Source organism: Camelus dromedarius, chromosome 3 (assembly GCF_036321535.1).
Source record: "Camelus dromedarius isolate mCamDro1 chromosome 3, mCamDro1.pat, whole genome shotgun sequence".
NCBI lineage: Eukaryota > Metazoa > Chordata > Mammalia > Artiodactyla > Camelidae > Camelus > Camelus dromedarius.
In genome coordinates this window covers 106,792,514-106,807,978 of record NC_087438.1, presented here as the reverse complement: position 1 = coordinate 106,807,978, position 15,465 = coordinate 106,792,514, and the positions used below count along the sequence as shown (strand labels likewise).

Here is a 15,465-nt window from a genome sequence, read left to right as displayed (position 1 = left end):
TCTATTTCCACTGCATGCTCTGCTGTGACTCCCTCTTGGCTCTTAGAAGGTCCTTCCCCATCATTTTTAGACAAGGAAACATTGACCCAAGGGACTGTTCCAAGGTCAGAGTTTAATGTCCAAGAAGGGCTGGTGTCAGAGCACATTGGCCTTAAGAGAGTATTGCTCTGGTTTGTCCTGCAGGCTGTACCAGTCGGTCAAGCTCCTCTACATCATTGGCATCCTGTGCACCTATTCCCTGCAGTTCTACGTCCCTGCAGAAATCATTATTCCCTTTGCCATCTCCAAGGTGTCACAGCGCTGGGCACTGCCTCTGGACTTGTCCATCCGCCTCGTCATGGCCTGCCTGACATGTGAGTAGAAGGCAGAGCACCATGTTGCTCTTTTCCTGAGGGCTGTCAGGAATCCGAAATATGGTAGATGAACCAGCATTGAATGAGTACCAACTGTATTTTAGGGACTGTCCTAAGGCCTTACAAGTAGTAACTCATTTAAGCTTCAGGAACAACCTAATTTTTACATGTTCCTAATTAGACAGATTTACTGGTGTCCAGCTTGAGGGAGTGACAGCTTATCAAATAATAATCATAATAACTGACTTTTATGTTAACACTTACTGTGTGCCGGTCACTGTGCTAAACTCTTTCTATTCCATATTCCATAGTAATTTTTTGTTTTGGGGGGAGGGCAGTAATTAGGCTTATTTATTTATTTACTTATTTATTTAATGGAGGTACAGGGGATCAAACCCAGGACCTCATGCATGCTAAGCACGTGCTCTGCCACTGAGCTATACCCTCCCCACCCCCATATTTCATAGTATTTTATTCAGTCCTTGCAGGAGCTCTTATGAGGTAGTACCATGATAAACCCTACTTTATAAATGAGAAAACTGAAGCAGGGAGTGACAAGTAATTGGGCAGGAAGTGCCAGAGATGGAATTTGAACCCAAGTCATCTAAGTCCAGACCCTTCACCTCCAGGACAGAGATTGAAAATGGCAGCTAGTGAGTCTAGTTTGGCAGCAGAGGTGTATTGTTTCACCCTCACAGCGTTGTATAAATTTGGGCCAACATTAAAAACGTGGAAGAGCTCAGGTACAAATGCAAATTTCTAATGTTTTGGAAGAAAAATAAAATGATTTGGCAGTTCTCCATTGGCAGCAGTCAAGTGGAGCTCCTTGCCCCACAATGGGCCCATGTTCACCTGCTGGCATCGGCTGGCTCCACTCATCCCCTCAGCAGCCCTCCCTGTGCTCCAGGCCCTATGATCCAGGGTACCTCTTTCTGCTAGTATTTTAGCAGGGGCAAAGATGATAGGGATTCCTGCATTGTGCGTGGCATGGTCTAATTGTGCCTAAAGTTCCTTTAAATGTGATTCTTGCTCTGCTAAACCAGCCCATATAAGTCATGGGACACTGATTTTCTTCCTTTGAAGTCATTCATTCCCAATTTGCCCTAGGAAGCAAGGGTACTATCATTCAGAATATTAGAGACTCCAGAAGGATCAATTAATTTTCCCCAAATAAGAAGATAACAGTTCCTTAGGCATGCATTCCTTTTGCATGCATTGCCCCAGCCAGTACATATGAGTAAATAAACTGAAGCAATAATAAAGATAACTTTTCTAAGTGCTTTACATGAATTAACTCATGTAAAATTAACACCATTTGCAGTATGAACCATGATACCTAAAAAGATCAATACTGTCGCCATTTGGCAGATTAGGAAACAAACTGAGAAAGGGTTGGAGACTTAACAAGACCACACAAAGAGAGGCCAGAATCCTGCCTTCCAGCTCTACTTTGTTCTGTTATACCACACTCTATCACAGGAGACTTGGGGGAGGCTTCTGGGCTTTCTTGATAACCAGGAAGTTTGTCCAATGAGTAAAATTAAAAATGTAAAGACAAATGAACATAAATACAAAACAGAAACAGACTCATAGACATAGAATACAAACTTGTGGTTGCCAGCGAAGAGGGAAGTGGGAAGGGACAGACAGGGAGTTTGAAATTTGTAGATACTGACAGGTATATATAGAATAGATAAACAAGATTATACTGTATAGCACAAGGAAACGTATACAAGATCTTGTGGTAGCTCACAGTGAAAAAGAATGCGACAATTAGTATATGTATGTTCATGTATAACTGAAAAATTGTGCTCTACACTGGAAATTGACACAACATTGTAAACTGACTATAACTCAATAAAATAAAATTTTTTAAAAGTATAGATATATATTACCTGTTGGGTCTAGGAACCTCTGAAGCAAAAATTAATTTTTTTAAATGTAAAAGCCCAGGCCTATAAAACATCCTACTAAAAAAATATATGTATATGTATATAATTTCAAAATCTTTGGGTTTTAGTGTTTCTTTGTTAGATGTTTTCTGACATGTATGTGAAACCTGGAGAAGATACTCCTTTAAAGAGACTCTGATCTTATTCCAACTGAAGACCTCTCTCTCCTATAAATAATTTCACATTCTAATTGTTTGCAGGAAAGAGGTGTTTGTATTCATGTTAATTATTAAAATATTAGCTCCACAAAGGCAGGAGAGTTTTTTTGTCTGTTTTGGACATTGATATTTCCAAACAGCTGGGACAGTTCCCAGCACTGTTATTTAGTGTTATTTATTAAGTAATAGCTTAATCATTGAACATGTAGAGATTTGAAATGCATCTCTCTGGCATAAAAATTATTTTAAGCTAAAAACATTAGAGCTAGTAGCCACAGCAGAGGAAAAAGCTTAATCTAAACTTCCTTTGCTGAATTCAGCAAGAACTTCTGAAAAATACAGGCACCATAAATCCCCTTTCTGGGAGGTTTTCAGCCAGAAAGGAGACTAACCATCATCACAGACTGAGTACTTACTTAAATAAACTATCAGAGAATGTCATACCTTTTACTTGTTCTTTCATGGAAGCTATTTCTCCCTGATCCAGTTCCCCTTATGAAGTGGGTATATAAACCCCTAACTTTGTTTGGGGACCCAATTCTTTGAAGGCTTCCTAGCTCTTAAAAAACGTTGTCTTTCTTCTTGTTAATCTTCTATTGTCAAATTCTCAGGCCCCCAGATCACTGAACCTAAATGAGTGGAGAGAAAGTTTTTCCTCCCAACAATATGAATGTATATATTTGAAAAATAATTATTTGAAAAATGATTTAAAGGAGACGCAACAAAATTTTAATGCATAAATCCAGTGAATGTGATTGAGGGTATTACGGGAGTTTTGACTTTTTCTTTATGTAATTGAATATATGAGAAACATCTGGTTTATGTTTTAAGAAAAGGATTTTTAAAACAAACTTTAAAACTTTGGCTAAGCCTGGAAAGATCTATCTATCCTGTATCATCTCCTGCAGGCATCTTGGCCATCCTCGTCCCCCGCCTGGACCTGGTTCTCTCCCTGGTGGGCTCCGTGAGCAGCAGTGCCCTGGCCCTCATCATCCCGCCCCTCCTGGAGATTGTCACCTACTACTCAGAGGGTATGAGCCTCCTCACTATCATCAAGGACGCCCTGATCAGCATCCTGGGCTTCGTGGGCTTTGTGATGGGTACCTACCAGGCCCTGGACGAGCTGATCCAGTCAGAACATTTTCTCACCTTTCCCAACTCCACCACTTTTACTTAGTGAAAATGGCACTGCTTCTTACCCACCAGCACCTGACTTTTAATGATATAAATCTCTTTTATATGCATTTATATGTATTTTGCTGTTTTACCTTTCTCTGGGCTAAGCCACAATGAAACAAGCACAGACTCACCAGCTACAAAGTCTAGATGGTAATTTTTTAACTTTTTTCTTTTCTTCCACCTCTAGCTTTCCACTACATTGAGAGCTCTCCCATGGAAATCTCTTGTTTCCGTCCAACTTTTTGGTAATTCACATGATGAATTTCATACCTTGAGGGGGTTATGCAAGAGGAAGCTACCAGGGGGCATCCAAGAAGCAGCAGCTGACAGAAGGAGGTGCAGCCAGCTAAGGCTGATCATGATTTGACAGACAAATGGTTTCCTCTTTTCCAGATATGTTTAAAGAGCAAAGATTAGGAGTGGGGACATATCCATAATCCAGCAAGGTGTCACAGCTCCATTGTCAGAGGAGCTCCATTGCCAGAGGTCCAATGTAAGCTGCAAATCTCAGACAAAAAGGAGCCATCATATTTAAGTCTGGGGCAATAAACCTTCTAAACTACTAGATAAAGTTTGGCCCAGTTTAAAGACCTCAACAAAGGACAGGCATCATGGAAGTGGATGTAACAATGGCAGGCAGGAGGGGATGGACAATGACATTATTTAACATTATTTACCTCAATTCTTTTTTTAAATTGAAGTATAGTTGATTTACAATGTTATGTTAGTTTCAGGAGTACAGTAAAGGCCAAAAGGCACATGAAAAATGCAAAAGATGCTCAATATATCTATTATTAGAGAAATGCAGATTAAAACCACAATGAGGTATCATCTCACACCAGTCAACAAGCATTCTTGATTACCTACACTATGCCAAGCACAGTTCAAAGCTCTTATAGTAGATTATAAAAATAGCCACAGATTCCTCTTGACGGTGTATCTTTGCAGCTTCTCCTATCAAGAGGTGAAATCTATATCTCTACCCTTTGAATCTTTTCTTGGCCTTGTAACTTACTTTGGCCAATGGGACATTAATAAATGTGATGTAAACAGATGTTCGGTGATGGCTTGTGCATCGGGACCTTCATCTCGATGCTCTGTGGAGCCAGGAGCACCAGGTGAAGAAGCCAGGGCTAGCCTACCTGGAGGATGAGAGACCATGTGGAGCAGAAATGAATCATCCCAGGTGAGCCCCATCTCCCAGAACAACCAGCCTGCTGACTTCTGACACGTGAGTGAAGTATCCTAGACTATATACAGCCCTAGTCAAGCTGGCCCAGCCCATAGGTATTGCTCAGATGATTCACAGAATTATGAGAAATAATAAATGTGTTTAGTTTTAAGGTATAAGATGTGGAAGTTTTTATGCAGTGAAAGCCAACTGATACTTCACTCCAAAGAGGATACACGAATGAGTAAGAAAAGAATCTCTGTCCTCAAGCTGACCTGCTGTCTACTGGGAAAGAATGACAGGTCATTAACTAAGTCACTACCATCATAGGTCCTTATAAGGTCAGGGGGACACTTAACTGTTCTGGAGTACTGAGCATGACTTTCCCAGGTGGCACCATTTGAGCTGGATTTTTGAGTAGAACTTGGGTCTCCCAACACTGAATCTGGTCCTCATTCCTCTCAGTCCTGCTGCCTTGACAATGCTGTGCCTTTCCTCATGTCTGATCTTGGCTGGCAGCCAGGGGCCCCTCAACCCAACACACCACTTCAACTTTCCTGGTGGTTACTGCTCCCTCCATCCCCACTAAAACTACTAAAATTTGGAAAAGGCACCTAGATAAATGAGATGTTGTAGGCAGATCTGTAGTTCATTGGTGGTAGAGAATTTCTCATTATACTCTCTGTGGTTTGGGGGAGTGACCCATGCTTGTTTCAGCCTCGGTTTTAAGGGAACATTTTTAAAAACCCCTTCCTCCTTATTTTCATCCATTATCCTCCCTGCACAACCTTAGGAAGGTATGGAAGGGATAGAGCATCTGTCCTAATTTCCAAGTCCTAGTCTCCTCTTCTTGTGTGTTACTTTCTACCTGCTAGATTTCCAGAAAGTATTTCATGAACACAAGCTCTGTAGTCTGCAGAGTACCTGCTGGGAGATGGGACACTCAGAGCCTGTGCAGTGGTCCACAGCTCACTTGGCCAGAGGGCTGAGTCATCGTTTCTGCACATTGCTTCTGTGTTTTATCAGAAGACCCAAAGGACTTCCACTGATTGGCTCAAGGCCTTGGCAAAGTTCATTTCCTCCCACTGAACTTGTCTTCCACCCTTCTCAACTATCACCCCACCCAACCTTGCTAGATTTAAGATTCTTTTCTCTGTTGTTAAAAAATGGTCACACTCATTCTCCAAGGAGAAGCCCCTACTGTGCAAGATTATCAGATTAATCTTATCATTTAGATCAATTTGGCAAAAGTTACATCTTGGAAAGAAAAAATAAATGTAGTAACATTGGTATAACCAATAAAAGCAAGCTAGAAGGCTCATTAGTAATTGTCAGCAACACTAAAGAATACCAACTGTTAGAATTCTGTTTGATTTATGACAAACCTACAGCCAGCATAATACTCAATGGTGAAAAACTGAAAGCCTTCCCACTAAAATCTGGAACAAAACAAGGATGTCCACTCTCACCACCTCTATTCAACATAGTCTTAGAATTCCTAGCCACAACAATCAAGCAAGAAAAAGAGATAAAAGAGATCCAAATTGGGAAAGAAGAGGTAAAATTGTCATTGTATGCAGATGACATGATACTATATATAGAAAACCCTAAAAGCTCCACACAAGAACTACTAGAGCTGATAAAAGAATTCGGCAAGGTAGCAGGATACAATAAAATACTGAGGAATATATCTGACCAAGGAGATGAAAGAGTTATACATGGAGATCTACAAAACATGGATTATGGAAATGAAAGATGACTTAAAGAAATGGAAAGATATCTCATGCTCTTGGATTGGAAGAATCAATATTGTTAAAATGGCCCTACTATCCAAGGCAATCTACAGATTTAATGTGATCCCTATCAAATTACCCATGACATTTTTCACAGAACTAGAACAAATAATCCTAAAATTTATATGGAATCATAAAAGACCAGGTATTGCCAAAGCAATACTGAAGAAAAAGAATGAAGCTGGAAGAATAACCCTCCCAGACTTCAGGCAGTACTACAGAGCTACAGTCATCAAAACAGCATGGTATTGGTATGAAAACAGACATATGGATCAATGGAACAGAATAGAGAGCCCAGAAATAAATCCACAGGCCTATGGTCAATTAATCTTTGACAAAGGAGGCAAGAATATACAATGGAGAAAAGATAGTCTCTGCAAGAAGTGGTGCTGGGAAAACTGGACAGCAGCCTGTAAATCAATGAAGTTAGAAAATGTCCTCACACTATACACAAAAATAAACTCAAAATGGCTTACAGACTTAAATATAAGACAAGAAATGAAATCTCCTAAAAGAAAACATAGACAAAACATTCTCTGACATAAATCTTAGCAATGTCCTCCTAGGGCAGTCTACCCAGTCAATAGAAATAAGAGGAAACATAAACAAATGGGACCTAATTAAACTTACAAGGCTTTGCACAACAAAGGAAACCATAAGCAAAACCAAATGACAACCTATGGAATGGGAGAAAATATTTGCAAATGATGTGACTCACAAAGGCTTAATTTCCAGGATATATAAATAGCTCATGCAACTTAATAACAAACAAACAAAAAAAACAACCCAACCCAAAAATGGGAGGAAGACCTAAACAAGCATTTCTCCAATGAAGACATACAAATGGCCAGTAGACACGTGGAAAATGCTCAAATCACTAATTATCAGAAAAATGCAAAGCAAAACTACAATGAGGTATCACCTCACACCAGTCAGAATGGCCATCCTTAAAAAGTCCACAAACTAGAGAGGGTGTGGAGAAAAGGGAACCCTCCTACATTGCTGGTGGGAATACAGTTTGGGGCAGCTGTTATGGAAAACAATATGTAGATTCCTCAGAAAACTGAAAACAGATTTACCATTTGATCCAGCAATGCCACTCCTGGGCGTATATCTGGAGGGAACTCTAATTTGAAAAGATACATGCACCCAATGTTCATAGTAGCACTGTATACAATATCCAGACATGGAAACAACCTAAATGGCCATCGACAGATGACTGGTTAAAGAAGTTGTGGTATATTTATACAATGGAATGCTACTCAGTGTTAAAAAAGAATAAAATAATACCAATTGCAGCAACATGGATGGACCTAGAGATTGTCATTCTAAGTGAAGTAAGCTAGAAAGAGAAAGAAAAATACCATATAATATCACTCGTATGTGGAATCTAAAAAAAAAAAGGACACTATGAACTCATCTACAAAACAGAAACAGACTCACAGACATAGTAAACAATCTTATGGTTACAGGGGAAACGGGTGGGAAAGGATAGATTTGGGAGTCTGAGATTTGCAAATGTTAGCTACTATATATAAAAATGAATTTAAAAAAAGGATTGTTTGAGTGTTATGGTTATTAAATTTCTTTAATCATTGGTACTGGGTTTTAAACACACACACACACACACTCTCGTACACACACATAGGCTTCCCCCCTACCCCCACCCTCTATTGATTCTTTAACTTTTGGAGCTTGCTCTTGAATCAAGGGTCATAGAAAATCCTCCCCTCCCTCACTGAGCACTTTTTTTAATGTTAATTTTTTTTAATTGAAGTATGGTCAATTATAATGTGTCAATTTCTGGTGTACAGCACCAGTCATGCATATACATACATATACTCTTTCTCATATTCTTTTTCATTAAAGATTATTACAAGATACTGAATATAGTTCCTTGTGCTATACAGAAGAAACTTGTTTTTTTAAACTATTAAAGTGTTTTGCATGGAATAATCTCATTTAATCCTTACAATGAAACTATGCGGTGTCATTGTCCTCATTTTCAGATAAAGAAACAGACCTAAGAAATTGAGTAACTTGCTGACAATCAAACGTGTAGTGACAGATGGGTTCAGGACTGAAGCATTTGCCCAACACTCCTTACTGCTTTGTAGAGCCCAAGAGAGACCTTTGAATAATGGTGGTCAAAGTGAAAAACAGAGAAAATGTGTCCAGTGAATTACACATCTTTAAAAATTAGAAACAGCTTCTCTTTACAATAAGAAACCAGCTATGAAATGAGGAGGGGTTTCTGGAGACTGTACAGTGAATTAGGAGTAAAGCAGGATTTTCTTAATACCCTTCAATTCTGCCTGATGGTATTTAAACTTTTTTCAGACCTAGAGAGAAAAGAAAGTCTTCCCTACTTCTTATACAAAGATATCCTGATTCTGATAGCAAAATCAGAAAAACCATGACCCAATATAAGTATAAATACAAGCATCTTTAAAAAGAGCAGATAGAATCTAGCAGCATATTAAAAGAACAGTACACCATGGAGCTTTCCCTAAGAATGCAAAAATGATTTGACATTAATAAATCTATTACTGTAGATAACATTTGAAATCAGGGAAGAAAAAAATAATAGAACTTCATGATGCAATCCTAACTTTCCGAGAAAACTAGTAGTAGTATAAAAATATAAGAAACTTAACATGATCTGGGAGGAAGGGGAGGAGGAAAGTGATCTCAGAGGCATAATTAACAGTGAAACACCAGAAGCAGCTTCAGTAAAGTGTGAAATTAAAAAAGGACATTTGTAAATCTCAAACTTCCAAATTTATCCCTTCCCACCCCCTTTAAAAAATATGAAAACAAATATATGTATGTATTTGCACGACTGGGACATTGTGCTGTACACCAGAAATTGACAAATTGTAATTGACTGTACTTCAATTAAAAACAAATAAATAAATAATAAAATTAAATTTAAAAGGACATTTGATGTCACTATCATCAAAAACAATAATATGAGGTATAAATTTTGGAAAGAAAAAAATATTTGCAATACAATTACCTGGGAAGGTATAATTAACTGAATGCTTTTAGACACAAAAGGAATCAGTAAAAGGGACAGTGACAAAACAAAATCTGCAAAATCATTATCTTTCCTACATACTAATTATCATCAAAAAGACAAAATGGGTAGAGTGATGTCAACAACATGGTAGCAGTGAGCTATGCTTCTCTATCTATCCTTTCAATCTACCACCAGTCAGATAGCCACAACTCAACAAAGGTGCCTCTGCCTAACATACCAGACCACCAGAGAATTCCACACATCCGTACACCTAAAGATGGGAGGACTGGAACACATAGAGGCAGAAATGAAGAACAGAATTGGTGCCTGCAATCCTAGCCCTCTGACCATGACAGCTGAGTCCACAGCTTCAGAAAACCCAGTAACAGAAGGGGAGGTGGTTGGTGCACAAGACTCTGGCCTCCTGACCACAGCAGTGCCTGCAGTCACAGGTAACTGGGCAGCAGTGGCCTGGGGCCTGGGCCCCCATCCCTTCAGCCACTGAGGCATGCATGACCCCGGCCCACCCCCCATCTGCATTAGTGGAGCCCTTGAACCTTCCAACACCAGACACGGTTAAAGGCACCTACATAACCCTAGCTGCCCCTCTCCACCGTCCCCCTCCTCCAAGGCATCAAAGCCTGCAAGTCAGGAGATCACAGATGCTAGGGAAGAGCCAACCATCCAGTGACAACAGTGGCTCTGGCAGAAGCAAGGCAGCAAGGACCGCACAGGCACAGGAAGCAGTAACAAAGGCACAGACCTCTTAAAAAGATGATGGAGGCTGAAAAGTTCCAACTCAAATATAACCAGAGGCAGCTCAGGTAAGAGAAACCAAAACCTTGTGTTATAGTGCCACCTACCTGAAAACAAAAGAAAAGACTAACTTCTAACCTGACATTAATTCAAATGCGCTGGTAGAGGGACAATTCAAGAACCATGAAGAACCACAGTAACACTATACCACCAAACAACAACAACAACAATAATCATCATAATTCTCCAGAAACAAGTAATGGAATATTGTAGTCTAACCAGTAGAGAGTTCAAAATAGCTGTCATGAAGAAAAGTCACAAACAAACTCTGAAAGGCAGTTTGATGAGCTGAAGAATAAAATTAATGAATAGAAGGAATACTTTACCAAAGAGACTGAAACTCTTAAAAAGAACCAAACAGAAATTCTGGAGCTAAAGAGCTCAGTAAATAAGATGAAAAATGCATTAGAAAGCAGTGGAAATAGAGCAGACCTCATGGAAGAGAATTAGAGAGCTTGAAGATACAAATCTAGAAATGATATCAGGAGAAGAGGAAAGAGAAGTAAGATATTTTAAAATGAGGAAATTCTACAAGAGCTATCCAGTGCTTTCAGGAAAGGTAATGTTAGGATAATGGGTATCCCAGGAAAAGAAGAGAGGGAGAAGGGAGCAGAGAGTTTATTAAAGAAATAATAGCTGAGAACTTCCCAAACCTGGGTAAGGAACTGTATATACAAGTCCATGAAGTTAAGAGAACACCTAATTACTTCAATGCAAAAAGTCCTTCTCTAAAACATATAATATTAAAATTGTCAAAAATCAATGACAAAGAATTTTAAAGCCAGCCAGGAAATAAATAAAGGATGGTAACCGACAAAGGAACCCCCATTAGTCTATCAGATTTCTCAGCAAAAACCCTACAGGCCAGGAGAGAGTAGAATGACCTTCTCAAAATACTGAAAAATAAAAACTGTCACCCAAGAATATTCTATCCAGCAAAGTTATCATTCAGATATGAAGGAGAAATACTTTCCCAGAAAAACAGAAGCTGAGGCAGTTTATCAACACTAGACTTGCCTTACAAGATATGTTGAAATTAGCTCTTCTATCAGAAATAAAAAGGTAAAAATACACAAGACTTTGAGCAAGGTGATAGACAATCAGAAAATTGCAGCTCTTATTATCAGAATAGGTTTTTAAACACTTTATTATAGCATGAAGCTTAAGGGAGAAAGAAAGAAAGCAGAAAAATAACTATAGCTACATTTCAATTTGGTAACAAACCCACAAAATAAAAAAAGATAACTCGAGACAACAAAATATAAAAGAGGAAGAGGAGAAGGATGGAATCTGTATAGGTAAATGAAAATATTTTGCTATCAGCTGAAATAGGACTTTTATCTAAGAAACATTTTATACAAACCTCAGGGTAAGCACAAAACATAAACATATAGCAGAGACACAAAACGTAAAAAAGAAGGAACTAAGAAAGTCATTATAGAAAACCACCAGCCAAACAGCAGACAGAAGCACAAGGAAAAAAGAAACAATGGAGATATAGATCAACCAGAAAACAAAAGACAAAATGGCAGTACTAAGTCCTCATCTATCAATAATCACCCTAAATAAGTGGATTGAATTCACAATCAAGAGACACACAGTGGCTGGATATTATAAAAAAAAACAAGAGCCAACTGTGTGCTGCCTCCAAGAGACTCACTTCAGCTTTAAAGACAAACATAGGCTTAATAGAAGCTGATACTCTTAGCAAATGCCAGCCAAAACAAAGTGGATAGTCATACTAACATAAGATGAAATAGACTTCAAGCTGAAAAAGGTAACAAGAGACAAAATGGACAGTATATAATAATAAAGGGGACAATTCATTAAGAAGACATAACAGAGATTAGTAAATGTACCCCTATCACAAGAGCATCCAAAATATGTAAAACAATTAGTAACAGACCTAAAGGTAGAAACTGACAGCAACACAATAAAAGCAGGGGACTTAAATACCGTATTTATGTCAGTGGATAGGTCTTCCAGATAAAGTCAATAAGGAAACAGTAGCCTTAAATGAAAAATTAGGCCAGATGGATTTAATAGATTTCTATAGAACATTCTATCCAAATACAGCAGAGTACATTCTTCTCAAGTGCATGCAGAACTTTCTTAAGGATAGACCATGTATTGGGACACAAAACAAGTCTCAATAAATATAAGAAGCTTGAAATCATATCAAGCATTTTTTCCAATCCTAATGGAATGAAACTAGAAATCAACTACAAGAAGAAAATTGAAAAAAATTACAAATATGGGGAGACTGAACAACATGCTACTAAACAACTATTGGTTCAATGAAGAAATTAAAGGAGAAATCAAAAATTACCTGAAGATAAGTGAAAATGAAAATATGACACACCAAAATCTATGGGTTACATCAAAGGCAGGACTGAGGGGGAAGTATATAGCAATATAGGTCTACCTCAAGACACAGTAAAAATCTCAAATAAACCATCTAACCTTATACCTAAAAGAAGTAGAAAAAGTAGAACAAATAAAACCCAAAGTTAGTAGAAAAAGGAAATAATAAAAATCAGAACAGGAATAAAATAAATAGAGACTAAAAAGACAATGGAAAAGACAATGAAACTAACAACTGGTTCTTTGAAAAGGTGAACAAAATTGACAAACCATTAAGTAGATTTACTAATTAAAAAAGAGAAGGGCCTGTTAAAATCAGAAATGAAATTGGAGAAATAACATTGAAAACCACAGAAATATAAAGGATTATAAGAGAATATTCTGAACAGCTACACACCAACAAATAGGACAACTTAGAAGAAATGGACAAATTTTTATAATTGTACAACCTTCCAAGAATGAATCATGAATAAATAAAAAATCTGAATAGACTGATCACTAATACAGACATTGAAAGAGTAACTAAAAAGCTCCCCAAAAGCAAAAGTTCAGGACCAGACAGCTTCACAGGTGAATTCTACCAAACATTCAAAGAATTTAATACCTGTCTGTCTCAAACTCTCCCAAAAAGAGAAGGGAATGCTTCATAACTCATTTTATGAGGCTAACACTACCTTGATACTAAAACCAAAGACAACACACAAAAAAGAAAATTACAGGTAATATATCTAGTGATAGACACAAAGATTCTCAGCAAACTATTAGCAAACTGAATTCAACAATATATCAATATTCAAGTTGGATTTATTCCAGGGATGCAAGGATGACTCAACACCTGCAAATCAATCAGTGTGATACACCACATTAACAAAATGAAGGATAAAAACCATATGATCATTTCAATAGATGCAGAAAAAGCATTTGACAAGACTCAATGCCCATTTATGATAAAAATTCTCAATTGAGTGGGTGGAGGAGGAATGTACCTAAACGTGATAAAAGCTATATATGACAAACCCACAGCTAACATTATACTCAATGGTGAAAAACTGAAATCTGTCCCTCTAAGATCAGGACCAAGACAAGGACTCCCACTCTCATCACTCTTATTCAACATTGTATTGGATGTCCTAGCAGAGTAACTGGGCAAGAATGATTGAATGAATGAATGAATGAATGAATGAATGAATAAAAGATACCCAAACTGGAAAGGAAGAAGTAAAACTGTCACTATTTGCAGATGACATGATTATATGTGTGTGTATAAAACCCTAAAGACTCCACCAAAAATACTATGTGAAATAGTAAACAAATACAGTAAAGTTGCAGGAGATAAAATCAATATACAAAAATCTGTTGCATTTCGATATACTGACAAAGAGCTAGCTGAAATAGAAATTAGGAAAACAATCCCATTTACAATCCCAACAAACAGAGTAAAATGCCTAGGAATAAATTTAACCAAGGAGGCAAAAGACCTGTACCCTGAAAACTGTAATTTATTATTTAAAAAAATTGAAGACACAAATAAATGGAAAAAATACTCCATGCTCATGGAATGGAAGAAATAACATTGATAAAATGTCCTTATTACCTAAAGCAATCTGTAGATTCAATGTAATCCTATCAAAATTTCAACAACATTTTTCACAGAAATAGGAAAAAATTCTAAAATTTATGAGGAACCACGAAAGACCCTAAATAGCCAAAGCAATCCCGAGAAAAAAGAACAAAGCTGGAGGTATCACACTCCCTGATTTCAAACCATATGACAAAGCCACAGTGATCAAAAGTGGTATTAACAGAAAAACAGATACATAGCTCAATGGAACAGAATTGACAGCCCAGTAATAAACTCACATATACATGGGCAATTAATTTACAACAAAGGAGCAAACAACATATAGTGGAGAAAGGACAGTCTTTTCAATAGTGTTGAAAAACTGGACAGCCACATACAAAGAAATGAAACAACCACTATCTTACACCATACACAAAAATCAACCCAAAGTGGATTAAAGACTTGAATATAAGACCTGAAACCATAAAACTCCCAGAAGAAAATATAGGCAGTACACTCTTTGACGTCAGTCTTAGCAAGACCTTTCTAGGTACGTCTCCTCAGGCAAGGGAAACAAAAGCAAAAATAAATAAACAGGACTACAGCAAACTAAAGTTTCTGCACAACAAAGGAAAATATCAGTAAAATGAAAAGAAAATCTACTGAATGGGAGAAGATATTTGCAAATGATATATCCAGTAAGGGGTTAATATCTGAAGTATATCAAGAATTCATACAAGTCAAGAACAACAAAAAATCCATTTAAAAAGGGGGCAGAGGAGCTGAATAGACATTTTTCCGAAGAAGAAATAAAGATGACCAACAAGAGCATGGAAAGGTGTTCAACATCACTAATTAAGAAAATTCAGATCAAAACCACGAGATATCACCTCACACTTGTTAGAATGACTGTCATCAAAAAGATAAATAAAAGTGTTGGTGAGAAAGTAGAGAAAAGGTAAGCCTTATGTACTGTTGGTGGGAATGTAAATTGGTGCAGCCACTATGGAAAACAGTATGGAGGTTCCTCAAAAAACTAAGAACAACTACCATATGACCCAGCAATTCCACTCCTGGGTTCATAACTTTAAAAACA

At 37.6% G+C, this 15,465-nt stretch overlaps 1 protein-coding gene across 4 annotated transcripts in view; it reads left to right on the top strand.

Annotated features, from left to right (window-relative positions):
• Positions 1 to 5,561, top strand: part of SLC36A2 (solute carrier family 36 member 2) — a 64,578-nt gene extending 59,017 nt beyond the window's left edge. For 3 of the 4 annotated variants that reach the window (XM_064484462.1, XM_031449378.2, XM_010987278.3), the window contains 2 exons: positions 184 to 353; positions 3,372 to 5,561. In XM_064484462.1, coding sequence (XP_064340532.1) covers positions 184 to 353; positions 3,372 to 3,640 — 439 coding nt within the window. In that variant the 3' untranslated portion in view covers positions 3,641 to 5,561. The remainder of the gene's footprint in view (positions 1 to 183; positions 354 to 3,371) is intronic. The other variant, XR_010380403.1, reaches the window with a different exon arrangement.
• The last annotated feature ends 9,904 nt before the right edge of the window (positions 5,562 to 15,465 follow it).